Here is a 20384-nt window from a genome sequence, read left to right on the forward strand (position 1 = left end):
AGAAAAAAAGAGCGAAGGAGAAAGTGAGAGACTCACAGACTTGGATGTGTGAAGGTGTGAGCTGAGCAGACAGTGTGAGTGTGTGTGTGAGAGAGAGAGAGAGAGAGAGAGAGAGAGAGTGTGAGCTCATAAATGTGTTAACAGGAAGTAAAGTAAAGGAGTGTTTATTTCATTCCTCTGTCTGAGACTGGGGTCCTTACAGCAGCAGGGACGCTGCACTCCGTCACCTCACATCCACTCACCCGCCTCAGAACGATCACAAGAGCTGCATTATAGACGTACGTGTGTGTGTGTCTGTCTGTGTGTGTGTGTCTGTCTGTGTGTGTCTGTGTGTGTCTGTGTGTGTGTGCGCGCACGCATGTGTGTGTGCACTCTCACAGGTCCGCCGGCTGCCGGACTCGATGTGAAAATCAAAGTGAATGACATTAGGTAAATAAGACAGCAGGTTGCCATGGTGACGGGAGGGAAGAGAGGATAGAAGAGGAGCACCACCAACACCACCACCTCCCCCCACCCTCCACTTCGACCCGTTTCTTGCATCCAATTAAGCGGGAAAGTGAAGCTGGGTTTATTCGCAGATCACCACCGACTGAAGCCCACTCAACCTTTTTATGCGGTAATCCGAGACCTCGTCCTCGGCCGAAAGGGACTGCGCCCGGACTCTCGTGAGGAAAACGGAAGGATAAAAGATCCTAATGAACACGGAGCGGTGCTAATGATGCGCCTGGCTGCCACTGTTTCAGCCAGCATCTCGAGTCTCACTTAAAAATAAAAATTAAAAAAAAAAAACAAAACAAAAAAAAACACACACTCGAATAAACAAGACAAGGCCGCAGCATCAAGCCGCGCTCCACTCCGACTCATTAGGCGCGTCACTTTACGCGTGAAAATGTTAGCAGAGCCTTATGTTTAGTCTAGAAAACGCTTCCTTTTCTTACTGAAAGTCAATTAGATGCAGTAAAAAAACACGCACAGTGTCCTGCTTTAAAATATGTGCGATGGCAGAAAAGCCGAGCGCGCTAGATTGAGATTAAGTGCTCTGAAGCTAGCCACGCATATGGAAGGCGAAGTGATAAATCCTCAAATCTGATTGGTCAGAAGGTTTCTATAACAACCGCAAGGCAAATCACGGGGCTGGATTAACGAGCCGGCGAACAGGTTGCGGTTTCTATAGTAACAGCTGGTTCACTAGGACTCGTTTATATCTAAGACTAGTAATAATTGGGTCAGAAATGTGTGCTGTTGATTTAACGGAGAGGTTTTCTGGGGTGAAGACGTCTCGGGCGAATCGGTGCGAAGCAAGTGAGAACAGGAAGTGACTTGTTTCCAGGAATTTCCATGTAACCGTGAACAGCTTAACGGAAATCTGTCCGTCTTTAGCAGGCTGTACGAGGAATAAAACACTTCAGGACACGCTGATAGAGGAAAGTAATCAGCTTCATCAGGTACAGGGAGTTACATTAACATGGCCTCCATTCTATCAGTATTCCAGAGTGAAGCTCCAGGAGAGGAACCTCAGTAAAGACACGCATGCTGTTATGGGAAAATAATCAACAAAGACATGGTGTGATGTGAGCTGATCTGAGCTTCTGTTCCTTTTCCCACCCTGAAGATGATTATTTTCCAATAACAGCATGTCCTGGAGTATTTTATTTCTCTTATACCACACTGATGACATTTATTGTTTTAATTAGTGTTTTATTAACACACAGTGATGAGCGGAGCAGCAGATCATCTCTCTCGCTCGCTCTCTCTTCCTGATCTCTCTCACTCTCTCTCTCCATCTGTATGTCTCTCTCTCTTCCTGATCTGTCTCTCTCTCTCTCTCTCCATCTGTATGTCTCTCTCTCTTCCTGATCTGTCTCTCTCTCTCTCTCTCTCTCTATCTGTACGACTCTCTCTCTTCCTGATCTGTCTCTCTCTCTCTCTATCTGTATGTCTCTCTCTCTTCCTGATCTGTCTCTCTCTCTCTCTCTATCTGTACGACTCTCTCTCTTCCTGATCTGTCTCTCTCTCTCTCTCTATCTGTATGTCTCTCTCTCTTCCTGATCTGTCTCTCTCTCTCTCACTCTCGCTCGCTCTCTCTTCCTGATCTGTATGTCTCTCTCTCTTCCTGATCTGTCTCTCTCTCTCTCTATCTGTATGTCTCTCTCTTCCTGATCTGTCTCTCTCTCTCTCTCTCTCTATCTGTATGTATCTGCATGTCTCTCTCTCTTCCTGATCTGTCTCTCTCTCTCTATCTGCATGTCTCTCTCTCTTCCTGATCTGTCTCTCTCTCTCTCTATATGTCTCTCTCTCTTCCTGATCTGTCTCTCTCTCTCTCTCTATCTGTATGTATCTGCATGTCTCTCTCTCTTCCTGATCTGTCTCTCTCTCTCTCTGTATGTCTCTCTGCATGACTCTCTCTCTTCCTGATCTGTCTCTCTCTCTCTCTCTGTATGTCTCTCTGCATGACTCTCTCTCTTCCTGATCTGTCTCTCTCTCTCTCTCTATCTGTATGACTCTCTCTCTTCCTGATCTATCTCTCTCTCTCTCTCTCTCTCTCTCTATCTGTATGTATCTGCATGTCTCTCTCTCTTCCTGATCTGTCTCTCTCTTTCTCTATCTGTATGACTCTCTCTCTTCCTGATCTCTCTCTCTCTTCCTGATCTGTCTCTCTCTCTCTCTCTTCCTGATCTGTCTCTCTCTCTCTCTCTCTCTGCATGACTCTCTCTCTTCCTGATCTGTCTCTCTCTCTCTCTCTCTCTCTCTATATCTGTACGTCTCTCTGCATGACTCTCTCTCTTCCTGATCTGTCTCTCTCTCTCTCTCTGTACGTCTCTCTGCATGTCTCTCTCTCTCTTCCTGATCTGTCTCTCTCTCTCTCTCTGTATGTCTCTCTGCATGACTCTCTCTCTTCCTGATCTGTCTCTCTCTCTCTATCTGTATGTCTCTCTCTCTCTCTATCTGTATGACTCTCTCTCTTCCTGATCTGTCTCTCTCTCTCTCTCTCTCTCTCTCTCTCTCTCTCTATCTGTATGTATCTGCATGTCTCTCTCTCTTCCTGATCTGTCTCTCTCTCTCTATCTGTATGACTCTCTCTCTTCCTGATCTCTCGCTCTCTCTTCCTGATCTGTCTCTCTCTCTATCTGTATGTCTCTCTCTCTTCCTGATCTGTCTCTCTCTCTCTCTATCTGTCTGTATGACTCTCTCTCTTCCTGATCTCTCTCTCTCTCTATCTGTATGTCTCTCTGCATGACTCTCTCTCTTCCTGATCTCTCTCTCTCTCTCTATATCTGTACGTCTCTCTGCATGACTCTCTCTCTTCCTGATCTGTCTCTCTCTCTCTATCTGTATGTCTCTCTCTCTCTCTCTCTCTCTCTCTATCTGTATGTCTCTCTCTCTCTTCCTGATCTGTCTCTCTCTCTCTATCTGTATGTATCTGCATGTCTCTCTCTCTTCCTGATCTGTCTCTCTCTCTATCTGTATGACTCTCTCTCTTCCTGATCTCTCTCTCTCTCTTCCTGATCTGTCTCTCTCTCTATCTGTATGTCTCTCTCTCTTCCTGATCTGTCTCTCTCTCTCTCTCTCTCTCTGTATGACTCTCTCTCTTCCTGATCTCTCTCTCTCTCTTCCTGATCTCTCTCTCTCTCTCTCTCTCTCTCTCTGTATGTGTCTCTGCATGACTCTCTCTCTTCCTGATCTGTCTCTCTCTCTCTTCCTGATCTGTCTCTCTCTCTCTTCCTGATCTGTCTCTCTCTCTCTATCTGTACGTCTCTCTGCATGTCTCTCTCTCTTCCTGATCTGTCTCTCTCTCTCTCTGCATGTGTCTCTGCATGACTCTCTCTCTTCCTGATCTGTCTCTCTCTCTCTATCTGTATGTGTCTCTGCATGACTCTCTCTCTTCCTGATCTGTCTCTCTCTCTCTATCTGTATGCGTCTCTGCATGACTCTCTTCCTGATCTGTCTCTCTCTCTTCCTGATCTGTCTCTCTCTCTCTCTCTCTCTGTATGTGTCTCTGCATGACTCTCTCTCTTCCTGATCTGTCTCTCTCTCTCTTCCTGATCTGTCTCTCTCTCTCTTCCTGATCTGTCTCTCTCTCTCTTCCTGATCTGTCTCTCTCTCTCTATCTGTATGTGTCTCTGCATGACTTTCTCTCTTCCTGATCTGCCTCTCTCTCTCTCTATATATATATCTGTACGTCTCTCTGCATGTCTCTCTCTCTTCCTGATCTGTCTCTCTCTCTCTCTGCATGTGTCTCTGCATGACTCTCTCTCTTCCTGATCTGTCTCTCTCTCTCTATCTGTATGTGTCTCTGCATGACTCTCTCTCTTCCTGATCTGTCTCTCTCTCTCTATCTGTATGTGTCTCTGCATGACTCTCTCTCTTCCTGATCTGTCTCTCTCTCTCTATCTGTATGTGTCTCTGCATGACTCTCTCTCTTCCTGATCTGTCTCTCTCTCTCTCTATCTGTATGTCTCTGCATGACTCTCTCTCTTCCTGATCTGTCTCTCTCTCTCTCTATCTGTATGTGTCTCTGCATGACTCTCTCTCTTCCTGATCTGTCTCTCTCTCTCTCTATCTGTATGTGTCTCTGCATGACTCTCTCTCTTCCTGATCTGTCTCTCTCTCTCTCTCTCTCTATCTGTATGTGTCTCTGCATGACTCTCTCTCTTCCTGATCTGTCTCTCTCTATCTATCTGTATGTGTCTCTGCATGACTCTCTCTCTTCCTGATCTGTCTCTCTCTCTCTCTATCTGTCTCTGCATGACTCTCTCTGCTGCTGCTCTCTCTGTGTGTCTGTGTCTCTCTCTCTGCCTGCCTGTCTCTCTTTCTATCTCTCTGCCTGCCCGTCTCTCTCTCTATCTCTCTGCCTGCCGTCTCTCTTTCTATCTCTCTGCATGACTCTCGCTCTCTGCCTGCCTGTCTCTCTCTCTATCTCTCTGCCTGCCCGTCTCTCTTTCTATCTCTCTGCCTGTCTCTCTCTCCATCTCTCTGCCTGCCCGTCTCTCTCTCTATCTCTCTGCATGACTCTCTCTCTCTGCCTGCCCGTCTCTCTTTCTATCTCTCTGCATGACTCTCTCTCTCTGCCTGCCCGTCTCTCTTTCTATCTCTCTGCATGACTCTCGTTCTCTGCCTGCCTGTCTCTCTCTCTATCTCTCTGCCTGCCTGTCTCTCTCTCTCTCTCTTGCTCAACTGGTCTCTCTCTCTCTTTCTGCCCATGTTTCTCTCTCTACCTCACTCTGTCTGCCTCTTTCTCCATCTCTCTCTACCTGCATCACTCTCTCCCTCTCTCCGCCTGCCTCTCTCTCTCTCTGCCTGCCTCTCTCTCTCTCTCTGCCTGTCTCTCTCTCTCTCTCTGCCTGCCTCTCTCTCTCTCTCTGCCTGTCTCTCTCTCTCTCTCTCTGCCTGTCTCTCCCTCTCTCTCTGCCTGCCTATATGTCTCTGTCTCTCTCCTCTCACTGCTCATCAGCACTTTCCGGATGCTTTGTCTTAATTACAGAGCTGCGATAAACTGTACAACGGTTCCGAAAATACGCAACCAGACACACCTCACCCAATCAGCACTGACACGCAGCACAGTAATTACGCACAGCACGCTTTCAGCATGCTGGAGAAGCGAGCCGGCTCCTTCTGTGCGCCATGCTCACGCTCATTCTCACGCGTTTACCCATAATCCTCCTTCTCTGTGCATCAAGACATATCCATACAGAAATCCTGGACTAACTGGTCAAGACACAGAATTCCTGGAAATGTGCATGAAGAAGAAGAAGAGGAGGAGGAGGAGGAGGAGGAGGCAGAACAAAAACCTCCGTCTCCTTCTGCACCAACGACGTCACGTCAGAGTTGAAAGTGAAAAGTGAGAGAGAGAAAGAGAGAGAGTGAGAGAGAGAGAGGAGGAGAGAATAACGATGAGCTGGAGTGAAGTTGAAAGGACTGAATGACTTACCCGTCTTCTCTTTGATCTCACACAGCACGCTGAAGAGAGCCGGCTTCATTCTGTGGCAGTTCAACGCGTGTTTTCTGCAAAGAGAGAAATAAAAAAAAAAAAAGAAGAAGAAATGAGAGAGAGAGAGAGAGAGAGAGAGAGAGAGAGTCAGTTCGATATTGCTCAAGTGCGAAGAGGAAAGGAAACTGCTGTACAGAACGTACATTATGGCTGGTATATAGTATAGTGTAGTGTGTTATAGTAGAGAATATTTACACAACACACTTATTGGAGAGCGAGGAACATCCAAGCGCACGTTTCTCACCCGCAAAATGCAAAGGAAATTAATCAACACCACACGTGACTAAATGGGACGATGCACAAATGAGTCACAAAAGCACAATGAGTTTTGGTACGTTATTAATATAAATGTGACAAGCCGAAGAGGCTTTTTAAAGCGACCTCGGTTGCCTGTAACGGAGATATTGAGGGTGCTGAAGCGGTCCTCCATGCCTCTCCACAGCTAAATGAGTTGTTAAATGAAGCATAGCCCTAATTTGTCTGGAGAGAAAAGCTGTTGAAGAAGAAGCGGCAGCAGCAGCAGCATCATCATCATCATCTCCCCCTCCAGCTCTACTTCCCACCTCCCCTTTACACCCCGACACCGGACTGGCTATAGAGCCGCTGACACACACACACACACACACACACTCTCTCTCTCTCACACACACACACTCTCTCTCTCTCTCTCTCTCTCTCTCTCTCACACACACACACACAACGTTTCTCGCTCCGTCACTGAAGTGTGGCGTCCTGTCACGGCACGTCGTCTCGGCCTGATGATTCCTGCTCGCTGGAGATCTGATTTCGAGACCTTCCAGCCATAATTACAGAAATAAAACATGGTCTAGGAGAAGATGCGTGAGCTTTACGAGACTGAAGAGAGAACTGCGTTTACATACTTCAGCAAACACTGACCGCGATGACATCGGTGTGGCTCCAGGGTTAATAAACTGGACAAACACAACAGAGGTCAGGAATGAAACACTCAGAGGCACGGTGCTATAGGAAAATGATCAACAGCATGAAACTGATAGGTTTGCTACAACGGCACATCCTCAGGTGTTTGACTCAAATCACATCCGTCCTAGCAGCTATGAATTAAACCAACGGTCAGGAAAGCGGGGTCCGGAAACCATCGCCAAGATCCGAGTTACACTGGAGCTTAATCTTACCAAATCTATCATAATTAGGAGCACCGAAGGCAACTCCAAACCAACACGTTCTACTGATTCCTAAAGCTCTACAGAAAGCTTAAAAGAAAGATCTGGAAATGAATCCATACTCAAAACATACGAGAAAATATCAAGTTAAACCATAACCGCATATATTTTTATCCATTTAAGATCGCTGGACCCTCAGTCTAGTGGACGTCTTTACCTCTGACACTGGAGACTCCTTCACTGTATCAATAACCATCACCATAGACTCCATATAAAGAAGCGGTTACCATAGAAACAGGAACCTATCCAAACCAGGGCATTAACAGAAACCTGGTCAAGTGCTCTCAGAGCTGCTGTAACGAATCCAACGATACCACTGGACCCATCAGAATCAAGAGGCTTACAAAAACATAATGATTAACAATTCCTCACAGTTAAAGTGTCTTCATGGTGACGCAGATGCTTTATCGACCTTGCATCACTTCGAGCTGCCGGATTCTTCATACTTTTTTAAAAAACAAACAACAACGATTCTGCAGCAACACTGACGAGTTAAAACCTCACAGATGTGTGTGTTTCCCAGAGCAGAGCTACGCTCCGAGTCAGAGATACGCTGATTATATCACGAGTCTGTGTGTCTGTATTTTACACACATCAAGTAGTGTCAGAGATTCATCAATAAGACAATCGCTTAGTTTAACACAGCGCACTAAAAAAGACAACAGACTGCAAAAGCAACACGACGACGATGCTGCCCGCTCGCTTAACATTAACTGGAAACAAACGAATTCTCTCTCTCTCTCTCTTTAAAAGAAATGATGTACGTTGAGCAGGAAATACATCACACAGATTGCTTTCTGGAAATAACCAGGCCTGAGGGCTGAGGCATGTGAATAACCTAATAACCTTTGACACCTCGCACTTAGATTAGCCCGCGGTGAATCACGTGCTGCCAGAAATAACCCACGCTAATTAGCGTTCTCATTTCCAAAAAAATAAATAAATAAAAACACACACACCCGGCACATTCGCTGTTGAGAAGAAGTAGGTGATACATTCAGGGTTTAATACAGCAACAGGATGAAACACAGATGGGATGGAAAGAAAAAGAAGAACAAGAAGAAGAAAAAAAAAAAAGGTTCGAGTCGGTAGGCATTACGGAGAAGATTATTTAAGTCGCATTTTCAGGGTTATACACCAGATATGAGATGTGACATATCTGAAATAAAAATAGTCTAAAATAAAAGTGGTTAGGGCTAACGCTGACGTTAATCTAAACCCTTTCTAACGCATGAAGGATTATAGAAGATAAAACAGTGCAGAGTCATGTATAAGGCTTCTATCTCGTGCGGATGGAGAACCTTAAACGTATATATATATATATATATTTAAACACACACATATATAGATAGAGATATATTTAGCCTGAGATTTCTAAGCGCAGGTCTAACTCCCAGCGTGTCCTGGTTTTGGTTCCCCGTGTGAGAGGGAGGTATGATGAGGAGGGGTAGGAAGGGGAGGTTGCTCATGCAGTCCTGTACTGACCTGTGCTGGAAGTCGAGCGGCAGGGTGCATTCCCCCCCTGCCTGCGCGCTCCCCCCGGCTCCCCCTGCCTGTGTGGGGTCGCCTCGTCCCTCCTCTGGCCAGCATCTGGACACACGGCACAGGGGGAAAGGTTGAGGGCAGCCAGCGGAGAGCGCCAGCACTGGCAGCGCCTCCCACCGCCCCGGTTACATCCCCGACTACAACCCCACACCCGACCCGTTACCCGGACAGTGAAACCCGCGGCGGAGCTGACCAGAAAGTACAAAGAGGCGAAAAAGAAGAGAAACCAGCGTAGAACAGACCATCTGTGTTTCCTAGAGGACACGGACTTTATACAGTGATGAATAAATAAATAACCTTCAGAAGCAAATTTAGAGATTTTTTTTTTTTTTTTTTTTTTACAAAAGCAGACCCAAATACAGGACCTGACCCAATCAGACTCATTTTTTGGAGGATTTTCTGCATATCTTCCGACCTCCTGTTTGGAAACTCTTGGGGTCTCCGCAACCCAGAGTTCAGAAAGCGACGTTAAATCACCAACATGGCCGCTCGCAGCATCGACAGCAGACACGCTAGCGCTTCTCACCTTCTAACGCTTTTAAACTGTATACACGTTGGTGTTTGCTTTAGCTCAAGCGAAATAAAGACGGGTTCGAGAGTTAGAGGTAAACATGCGTCACTCATCACAGCTAGAAGGATAAATTCAGCTTAAAAATAAAGAGACATCCAGGGGTTTGTTTTCCTTCCCTGAATGCAGCATTAGTGCTGTGGAGATCGACACTGATGATGGGGGGGGGGAGACACATTAACCAGACATTTTTATTAATTATCTCCTAATTGTCATTTTTTTGTGCACAGGTGAGTTTCAGGAATTCTTGTAGAGTTTTTTGTATTTTTAACCAGATTGTGCAAGAAGTTTTTAATGTTGTTTTTTTAACTGGAAAACAAGCCAAACAAACCGCACATAAAAACATAAGGATGGATTCTGCACTGATGCAATCAATAAATAAATAAATAAATAAAAACAGATTAATTTGGTTCATAATGAGAATTAAATGTAGTGATTTAATAATAATTAAAAATTTAAAAATATATAATTAATTAAATAAATAAATTTGTTTAAATAAAAAAAAAATTCAGATCCATTTGGGTCATAAAAAGAAAAAAATTAAATAAATATAAATAAATAAATAAATAAATAAATAAATAAATAAATCAGAAATAAAAATTCCAGTTCCATTCGGGTCATAAAGAGAATTACATGTAATGATTAAAAAAAAAAAATAAATTAAAAAATAAAATAAATATTAAAAATTCCAGATCCATTTGTATCATAAAGAGAATTACATGTAATGATTTTTTTCAAATTACAAATATAAAAAATAAATAAATAATATAAATTAAAATTCCAGATCCATTCGCATCATAAAGAGAATTAAATGTAGTGATTCAACAGACGAGAAAAAAAAAGAAGACATTTTTATACCTGTTGAAGATTTGCCCCCAGTTACGTGCTATATGAGACTATTTGTTAAGCAGTGTTGCAATCACACAAGACTGAGTTGACTTTTAGAAAGGAAAAAATAAAAAAAAACCCGGGCAGAGCTGGTGCACGACTTGCTAAATCCCCCCGGCTTATATCAACATCGGGACATTCCTAGTGAGTTACGTCTCGTGTAAACTCGAGCCAGTTTCTTTCTCGCTCGTGAAACCCAAGTGAAACACACCGACTCGCCTCAGACTCGTTTTCCCTTCATAATCCTTAATCTCTTTTGTTATTCCTACATTTACTGTACATTTTAGCACCCGGGCTACGTCTACTTCCTGCTCTACTACCTGAAAAAGTTTTTCCATCACCAGGATGGAGAAAATTGAAACGAAAACAAGGAAATAAAGCTAGCTGATACAAGTGTGTTAAAAATACCCCGCGTTATTGAGCACTAGTCGTTACAGTGGTTAAAAAAAAAAAAGGGCGCTATAAAAACCCATTTCAGCGTTTTAATAACCGGAGAGACGATCGATGGAAATGTAGCGACGGGGCGTCGGAGTAAAACTTCATCAGTAATCAGGATCTCTTTATGCGTGATGATGATGAGCTCGGTTCATTTTATTGCCTTCTGATGCAAATGATACTTAATTAATATTTAATTACGTTACACAGCCGCCGGTTTGGACTCAACGTGACGGCTAGCAGTCGGCTCTAATCAAAATATTTCACGTGACGGTTACTGACTCGACTAATGCGTTCCTCAGGGCCATGGATATCAGGAGAAATCGAGCTGCGATATCTGGGTTCCTGCGATAACTTCTTCCATGTATTTAAGCAACATGCCGCTATTGGATTTACTCATCAATCACTTCGGTTTGTTTGGGACAGTTTCATTTGCCCACTTTATTAGGAACACCTGTTTATTTACATATTCGTCCGATCAGCCAATCACGACACAGGAGAACCATGCAGAACATCACGGAGATGCAGATCTTCATAATGTTCATGTCATACATGTGAATGAAGAAAAACTGGCTGGTTAGTGCCAGATGGGCTGGTTTGAGTGTTTCAGAAGCTGTTGGTCTCCTGGGATTTTCACACACACAACAGTTTGGTGCGAAAAACAAAAAACACTTAAGTGAGCGATGGGTCTGTGTGTGGAAACGACTGGATAGTGAGAGGAAAAAAAACGGACAGATTCTGAGTTCCGGTTACTCGTATAATCGCCGTGATGAGCTCAAAAGCATCTCAGAAAGACATAGATCCTTGAGGTGGATGAGCTACAACCACCTCAAGATGTGGTTTTCTGTTGTTTAAGCTCATCCACCTGAAATGAAGTTTTTTACTCTTTCCGAGATGCTTTTCTGCTCGACACGGCTGTAAGGAGCGATTATACCAGCCGCTATATCCCTCCCGTCAGCTCAGACCCGTTCTGCTCTGCTCCTTCTCTCATCAACAAGGTGTTTCAGCCTGCAGATCCTCGGCTCACGGGAGACTCTAGAGACTGTTGTGTGTGAAAATCCCCAGAGATCAGCAGTTTCTGAAACACTCAAAAGCAGCCCATCTGGCACCAACAACCACGCCACAGAGATCACCTGAATATTTCTCCTTCTCGTTCACGTAAAGCTCTGGACGTCTTTCTGCAAGATTCTGTACACTGCCACGTGATTGGTTGATTGAACCACTGGGGTTCCTAATAAAGTGGAGGGTTATTGTGTACAGTGCGATACGCATCGTAGAAATGTCTGGACACGGAGATATTTAAACCCTAATCTTCTTCGTTTTGTGATGCAATGAATTGATCTGGTTATAAACAGCGACATTGATCGCTGAAAGGAAATTAGCCGGCTTGTTTTTGCCTGCAGGTTTTATCGACAGGTTCTGACCTGCACCGAGACGTTTCTCCCTTTTCAAGCATCATCGGTGTCGATCTTTCACGAATGTGCTCGGAGCCGACACGTGCTTCTCTTTATCGTCCCGGTGAGAGGAGATCCGACAGCTCGGGCTCGCTTAGAGGAAGCCAAGGATCTGCTGAGCCACAAAGCAACTGTTTTTTGAGATCATGTGCATGAATATATTAGCAAGAAAAGTCCATGCTGATGCTAAACATATTGAAATATCAGCTGCATATGGAGACAGTGGTACAAATTTGTTTGCGCCAATGTGACATCACAAGATGCTCTACAAAACAAAGTTTACTCCCGGAAATGTGTAACGGCGTACTGAGTCTTAGAGAAGCAGAGCAGAGCCTGGACTCAAAGTCCCAGAATGCAATGCACCACTGAGCTAGCCAGCGATCCACACACTGACCGTGATACCAGCATCAAAGTGAAGAAAAAAAGAGACAGGTGGAAAAGGTTAAAGCTCCGCCGCATCGCTGTCTTTGGATCAAGATGCACTTCCAGTGGTTTGGCTATCAGCAGGTAGTCAAACGGCATTGTGGGTAATTGTTAACCGGATAAGAAAACGCATTCAGCTGAAGATCAGCTGCTAATTATAAATATTGACGCGCAACTCGTCGAGGGTGTGTGTGTGTTGTTACATGTCAGAAGAGGTTTTAATTAGAATTCATTTCACTCTAAACTTCAAATATTCCGCACGTGACAAAAACCCAGCAGTCCATAAAAAAATAAAAATAAAATAATAAGAGATGAGCTCTAAGTGACGTTTCTAAATTAAAAATGATGGACATGTGCGATGCATTATGGATGACGCAACAGATCATTAAACCGCTCAGATGACAACGCAGCAACACAAAGGAGCGCTTGTTAGAGCGGCATTCGAGGCGTGTTTTTAAAAATCACCGATCCTATTTTTAACGCGGATCCAACACGATGCCGACGGCAGAGCCGCGACTGTGGGCCGATACCTGATACTAATCCGATACAGACGTCCTCTTAGTAACCGGTCTCTGCCAGCGAGTTGTGCAAAACATTAAAGGCGTGATGCGACTCGCTTATAGACAACGCAGCCTTTGTTCGTCTTTAAAAATAACATCCGTGGCTCCGGACGCGAAAGCTGGAAAAGGTACGCGGCGTGTGTGCGAGACGAGCGGCTCGGCTCGGGTTTTTCGGGACAGACGCAGAGCCTCGGATTGGACTATGAAACGAGAGGGTTTCTTTTTTTTTTAAAGATAGTTTGCATGCTTTCCATTCTGAAAGCTTTCTGAAAAATGTCTCCCGTCACACCAGAAAATCAAGTAAAGCCACTGACAAGGGCTCAGAAGTCACATAACTTCCACAGCTACCTAAAAACCAGGGGCGGACTCAGGGGCGGGGCCATGTGACCAAAAAAAAAAAATCATATCGTGCTACTTGAGAGCATTGTATGATACGCGATTTATAATTTATCTGACAGAGCAAGCTGATGAAACGACAGCGATGAGATCGGAGATGACACACGTGTCGCGGTATCTCCGATCATGATACTGGCATCATATTGTCGTATCGTATCGCCCAGGCCTCAACGTCACTTCACGGAGGAAGCGAAAGCTCCAGCAGCGTGGAGTGAAGATATTCTGAAAATCTACGTATCGTCTGCACGCTCTGACCAGTTTCATTCCTACACATATCTCTAAACCAGATCTTCACTACGAGACATCCGGAAAGCACTGTGATGACCGTCTCTACAGGAAGTGGCTACACGTTTTCTTTTTTTTCTTTTTTTTAAAAAACCCTTTAACTGGAAATTGGAGCGTAGAAGGAAGGCGAGATCCCCGTCCGGGCGGCGTCCTGCCTCCATCTCATTAATAGAAACTCGATTTTGCGACCAGCTGCTCTCGTGCACACATTATAGGAGAATTGATTGCACGCCGAACACAATGAAAAGGATGAACACCAGGGAGGGAGGGACGAGGAGGAAGGAGGAGGAGGGGGGAACGGGGGGTCGAAAAAGAAGCGAATTAATTAAGAGAACCAGGTGGTCAAACGGTTTGGGGGAAGAGGGAGAAGGGGGAGATCGCAAGCTAATGACGCATAGCGGAGCAGCCGTGATCCTTCAATGAATAATAAAAAAAAAAAATGAAAAGACGACGCATCATCGGGGAAATAAAAGCTGGAGGCTACGTGCACGTATGTGCTAAAGAGAGTGTCACGGTAATGGTGATCCAAAAATTGCGCACTATTGAGTGAAATCATTAGGCGTGTCCTGATCGCGACCCCCCCCCCCATTTTCATTACAATGGAGACACGTGGCGCGGTCATCCTTACAGTAACCGAGCCAAACGAGACCGGCGGTGCCAAGTTATGCGAAACGTCACGGAGCATCGCCTCGTGTCACGTGTGAGGAAATGTCAGATCTGCTACGCCAGGATGCTCAGCGTGTCCCAGTACAGTGTAGCTTGCAGTAGTTTTAATAATTAGGGAAGGTGTTTAAGATTTCTGAATCCATCCATTCACCAAAGACCTCCAAAACCATCATATACTGGTGAGGTGGTTTATTTCAAAAGAAAAATGCTCAGGGTGCCAAAACATTTACAATACCTTCACATACAGAAACGTTACTCATCTAAGCACTGAACTGAGTGGTGGTTATGGGTGCCAAAACTTTTATAACTAACGAAAAAACCCACATCAATCTAAACTCTGAGCTTTAATCTGCATGCTAAACAACACAAAAGTGTTTGGCTTTTCTTAGCTTTACTCGAACGTCACTACTGACACACAACACAAACAGGAGAGCGCTGCGGGTGCCAAAATTTTTACATCAAGCCTACAGTCAGACCAACAACATTTATAAACAAGTGAAAGCTGCACAGAGAAGCATTTCCTCTCTGCAAGATCACTGTGAATAAAAGATGAAGTGTGATGAAGCTCCATCCTGCTGTTGATTAGTTTCCAGTAACGGAGTTTACCAATAATGATTTGATCTGTATTACACATCATGCTTTTTTTCCCCATCCCTTTAGAGCTATATTTAGCATCATGCTATCGCTTGTGTTACAGCAGCTATCCCTCCCTCTTTTCTCACTAGAAGGCGCTCTGCTCTGATTCGCTGCACTGGAGACTTCTTCCGAAAGAAAACCCGATGATACAATGACAATAAATAACAACTTGCTTTAATAAATTCTGTTCATCTTCGATCCACATGGCGTGTTAGACATACTCCCTGAGTACCTTGTTACCATGGAAACGTGTCAGATGGTGCGATTTCTACAGCCGTATAGACGACTCCAGGCCTTCTCAATGCTGCTGTGGCGTGAAAAACAATCGAATAAAAGCGTCTCTCTCTCTCGGTCCTGACCAACCCCGTTCTGAAATCTCGCGCTCAGCACGGCGGCAATGACTTAATTAAGACTCCGTGATTATCTATGCTAATGAGGGAGCAGATTAATCGCGTTCGTTCATCCACACGCTCTTCGCGGGACGAGCGGCGCTCTCGCACGCGCTTCCTAGGCTGTAGCCTTTACGCATGTAGCCGTGCGTTGAGACCTTGGAGAAGGAGAGCGCGGTGAAACAGGAGGTTAAGTAACGGTCATTACAGCAGATTAAATCCGTGTAGCGTGACTGAAGCCGGAGCTCCGTTGCGTTTCTCGGCCCGCTGGGAAAACTTGTGCAGAGCCGAACTGCTCCATTAAAACTCCTCTGCATGTGACTAATGCGCAACAGATGGATGTTCGCTGTGCAACAACGTCGCATATTCCTAGGCAGTGGGCGCTCTTGGTAACTTTAGACACGTGGTTATGGCTTAGAGGTGGAGCAGGTATAAGACTTTATAACAGGTGAAGTACAACAGCACTTTACTGTATAGAGTTCACATACTCTGAACTTATAAAGAGCTGCTGGTTTTTTATTTCATTTATTTAAACTGGACTTCTGGTGGTTACTGGTTTCAAAATAAAAGTATTAAAGAGGTTAAGCCTTCGATTAAAAAATAAATAAATAAAACTTCTTTACTATAACGTCCATACTGAGAAAAATGATGGGGGGGGGGGAATACACTTCATGTTATTCAAAAAAAAAAAAAATTATTTAAAAAAATAATTTTTTTGTACTTAACTGAAACAGTATTTAAATAATACATTTTATTTAATTTTAAATAATATATTATTTGTATTGTTATAAGGTTTTTGGTGAAATTTTGTTTTTTTATGAATTATTAATAGATAATTAATGGGGAGTTTAAATGGAGTACTCTAAAATATAGTTTTTTTTTTAATTAAAATATTGTACACATTTTTTCATATTAAAAAACGTGAAGCTTTTATTTTATTTTATTACGCATTTTAATGAAAACATTTTACACTGCCCTTTTGAATTAGTGCGGAATAATAAATAGTATTTTTTATTTAAGTCAAATAATACTTTTTAATTTATTTATTTAAATAAATACTATTACATTTATATTCCCCACTCCTTTTCAATGCTAGATATAAAAAAAATATTAATTACACATAATTATCATAAATTGCAATTTATTATCACTTATATAAATTATACATAATAAATTATTTATTTATTTATTTTTTAGGATCAGGTTTGAAGGATTTGGATTAACTCCTTGAGCCCACTCATTAGCCCCACCCATTTCTCATCAAGCCCTGCCCCCTGGCCCTACAGAGACCTGTGGAGTAAAAAGACTAAAAAAAAAAGACAGAGGAAGCGCATCAAAACACAAACACGCGTTATAAACTGGTTTACGAATCCAAGTTTGCAGTGGATTAATGTGCTTTCTCAGAGTTCGTGACCCCGTTTGGTATTTTTATCATCTTTCATGTTGTTGGTATAAAAAAAAGTCAATGAAGTCTCAATATCGATACTTACTGAGACTAGCAGAATCGTCTCGGAGTATCGCGATATGATTATTTTTGTCGCCTCGTCCTCCCTTCAGAAAAACCCAACAAACTTTCTATAGGCTCCTTCACCTCATGCTGACAATCAAACACTCACATGGAAAAACAAAAAAAAAATCACGACGTTCCCTCTGGCTAATAAATACGACTCCGTTTCCTTTTTCCTTGCGCGCGTTCGGATTTCTCACTCATTATACGAGAGGTCATTAACAGCATCATTAAAAACAGAGAGGGTGAAACGGGAGATGCATTAGTGAGGCTGCGCTGATGTGGAAAATAAGGCACAAAAAAAACAACACACACACAACACAGACCTTAATGATTCTTAAGTCTTAGCTTGGACTGAAGGGGGGGGATTTCTACTTTACTGAATCTCCAGATCTGGGTAATTCCTGAACAAGAACCAAAAACTACTCAAACACTTCACACGCAGATGTGTGACTCTGCATTTACTTGCAGGCAGAAAAGAAAAGACAAGAGATCACTAAGAGCGCTCTGATTTGTCCCCTAAATCTCCGGGACTGGACGAACAGTGCAGAGAAATCCCTATTTTTTTTCCTCCCCAATCTGAACTCTCTCACGGGATCAGTAAAGTATTAATCACAGGGCCACGTTCGCTCTTCAACCGCACATAAAACCTGAAGATCACGAGCACCTCGGGCTGCATGCTCTCTCGCAAAGAGAACGGTTCCCTGAAGGGTTCTTCACTTTGTTCCTCCGGGGAACCGTTAAAGTACACTCTTAGAAAAGTGGGGGAAAATAAATAAATAAGCCAATCCTGGTGGCTGAGGTGGAACTGCCACCTTTAGTACATTTAGTTTATCATCTTTTACCGGGGAAAAAAGGTGTGCGTGTGTGTGTGGTGAACCTGTAAATCTTTACTGTAGCTACAATCTAATTACCAGGCTGAAATCTGTTTTAAAAGGTGCACTAGATCCACCGGTCCAGGTGAAAGACGTATATTAAAAGTGGGGAGGAAAGGTGAAGTTTAGTACCTTTTCCCCCCTCTGAGGGTCTATTTATTGCTTTGGAAATGATGACCTTTTTACCATCAATAGTGTATAATCTAACAGGACATCTTTATATATTAAAAAACAACATGTGAGATCTCCTTTACAGTGTTCATAAAAATAACTAAAAAGACACAAGGAAGGAAAGGAAAGGAAGGAAGTTCCAAAGCGCTGCTGCTTTAAACCTTTTCGCACCCTGGGTTACTTTCTCAAAGCCTTTTAAAATCAGGACCGATGCGAGGCATTTCATCAACGCTTTTCATCGTCACTTAGCTGGAGTTAGAAACAAAACGGTTCTGTGGTGCAGCGTGGGAAGGGAGAGAGCACTGGCTGGAGGACAGATTTTTGGGGATGTAGTAAAAGTTAAAGCTTGGTGCACATGGAAACACGTGAGGTTGCAGAAAGTAAAAGCTTGTTTTAGTCACTGAACCCAGTTTCTCTGGAAACTTCACTCACTCCGTCTTAACCGCCTCAGCATTTCTCATACCCATGTACAAACACACAATAGTCCTGCTTTCCCACTTCTGACCCTGTCCCCTTTCTGGAATTTATTTTTTTCCCATTCGGAATGAATAAGCCTGATAAATCTTATCTTATCAGATTCTACAAAAAAAAAAAAAAAAGAAAGAAAAGAAGAGAGGGATTTTTGGCTTTCCAGGAAAAAAAAAAAAAAAAAAGTTTCGCATTTGGGGAAACAATGCTGGAGAAAAAAAATTTCCCAGCTCAACTCTTTAGTTTTCTTTCCAAGTGCTTCCATGCACATGCATTCTTCACTTTCTACACACACACACACACTCAGAAAATTTTCCATTAAGTCAAATACTGGTTATATAAAAAAAAAAACATTTCCTGAGCTGGACACTGAAATGTGCTCCTGCATTTACAAAATCAAACACTTTTACATTAGGTTTTTCGAAAATAAATGTTAATAAATAAATAAATAAATACCTGGCTTGGGCCTCATCCAGGCTTTCATCAGTGATGGCCATGATCTGCTGCAGGATGTCCCCGATGTCCTGCTGCTTCCGGACCGGATCCGGGTCATTCGGGTCGCCCTGACCGAGTCCTCCGAGCCCGGTTAGTCCCGACAGCATGCGGGTCTGATGATCATCCATTTTTAAAAAACTCCCAAATTGTAAAAACAAATGATATTTAGTAGTAGTAAACACACGACGAAGCTTGGGATGTAGTTAAGTGTCCGAGTGTGAGATGATGATGATGATGATGATGATGATGTACCGCGGCTGCGCAAAAGAAAAAGGGAAAAAGAAAAACCAAAAACCCACGTATGCACCCTTACTGTTTTTTAAAACACTTCGAAATGTTACACAGAGACTTAGTTTTAATGTTCAATCCGGATACACCGAGTGTTTGAAAATCTCCCCGTTAAACTAAACAAACAAAAGGAATTAATAAACACTGATTGACTCTCTGAACTACTCCAGACAGGGAACACAACATCGTTCGGTTGTTTTCTTTTTTTTTTGGTAAAAAATAAAAAATAATAATAAAATTATTATTATTTATCTGTTCGAGTAACTTAAAAAGTTAAACCGTGCAGCATTTAGATTAATGTTGCTACAAAGGAGAACGAGAAATAAAAAAAAATAAACAAAGACGAAATGAAAAGAAATCAGTGTTTGAGAGAGGGGGGGGGGGGGACCGGAGAATAATGAAGCAGCGTTCACTTTCTGCAAAACGCGCAAACGGTTACGGAGCGTTTAAAAAATATCTACAATAGTGGAGGGAGAAGAAGAAGAAGAAGAAGAAGAAGGGAAAAAAACCAAAACAACGGAGAAATAACGCGGTACAGGGCAGTTCTCGCTATATTCCGAGCTCACGAAGAAACAGATCGGACTTCTCTAAACGCCTTTTGTAGCTTTTTTAAAGCAAATTAGCTAACTAGCGAACTAGCATTGTAGCCAAACTAGCCAGCAACACAACAGAAAAAATCATGCAGCCTAGCCGAGACGGAGCAGAGCGCAGCGGGCTAAAGCTAGCGCTGGTGTGTCGTATAATGTTTGCAAATGAAACATTAAAAAACTAAAACTAAAAAAAAATTAGATTGAAAATGTAAGGCGAACAACGGTAAACATGCTGAGCTCCATCCAAGCGAAGTGGCCAGTCGGTTGCTTGCCCCGAAAAAGCCTTTTCGCTCTGCTACACTCGCTCAGCCCTTTCGTTGGGGCTGCCAAGGTTGCCAGATTCTTGACGATATCCCTCGTAATGCATACCAACGTACGTTTTTCGCTACGATCTTAAAAACGAACACATTCGGATTCCTAGAATAGTTGTGGATCTCGACTCACGTGAACGCGCAATCAGTGCATCGTGAAATGCTTCCTTTTCAAAGGCTCTAAAAGGAAATGTTGCTTAAAGGACTTAACCGCAATCTGGCAACACGCCGTGATGACTACGT

At 43.3% G+C, this 20384-nt stretch overlaps 1 protein-coding gene across 2 annotated transcripts in view; it reads right to left on the minus strand.

Moving 5' to 3' along the window:
- LOC131345406 (pre-B-cell leukemia transcription factor 1-like) overlaps nucleotides 1–20151 on the minus strand; it is a 52508-nt gene extending 32357 nt beyond the window's left edge. Inside the window, exons 1-3 of one of the 2 annotated variants that reach the window (XM_058378282.1) lie at nucleotides 18914–20151; nucleotides 8677–8781; nucleotides 5930–6003 (exon numbers count right to left, since the gene is read on the minus strand). In XM_058378282.1, coding sequence (XP_058234265.1) covers nucleotides 5930–6003; nucleotides 8677–8781; nucleotides 18914–19080 — 346 coding nt within the window. In that variant the 5' untranslated portion in view covers nucleotides 19081–20151. The remainder of the gene's footprint in view (nucleotides 1–5929; nucleotides 6004–8676; nucleotides 8782–18913) is intronic. The other variant, XM_058378283.1, reaches the window with a different exon arrangement.
- Nucleotides 20152–20384: the final 233 nt, after the last annotated feature.

The sequence above is a fragment of the Hemibagrus wyckioides genome, linkage group LG24 (genome assembly GCF_019097595.1).
Source record: "Hemibagrus wyckioides isolate EC202008001 linkage group LG24, SWU_Hwy_1.0, whole genome shotgun sequence".
Taxonomy (NCBI): domain Eukaryota; kingdom Metazoa; phylum Chordata; class Actinopteri; order Siluriformes; family Bagridae; genus Hemibagrus; species Hemibagrus wyckioides.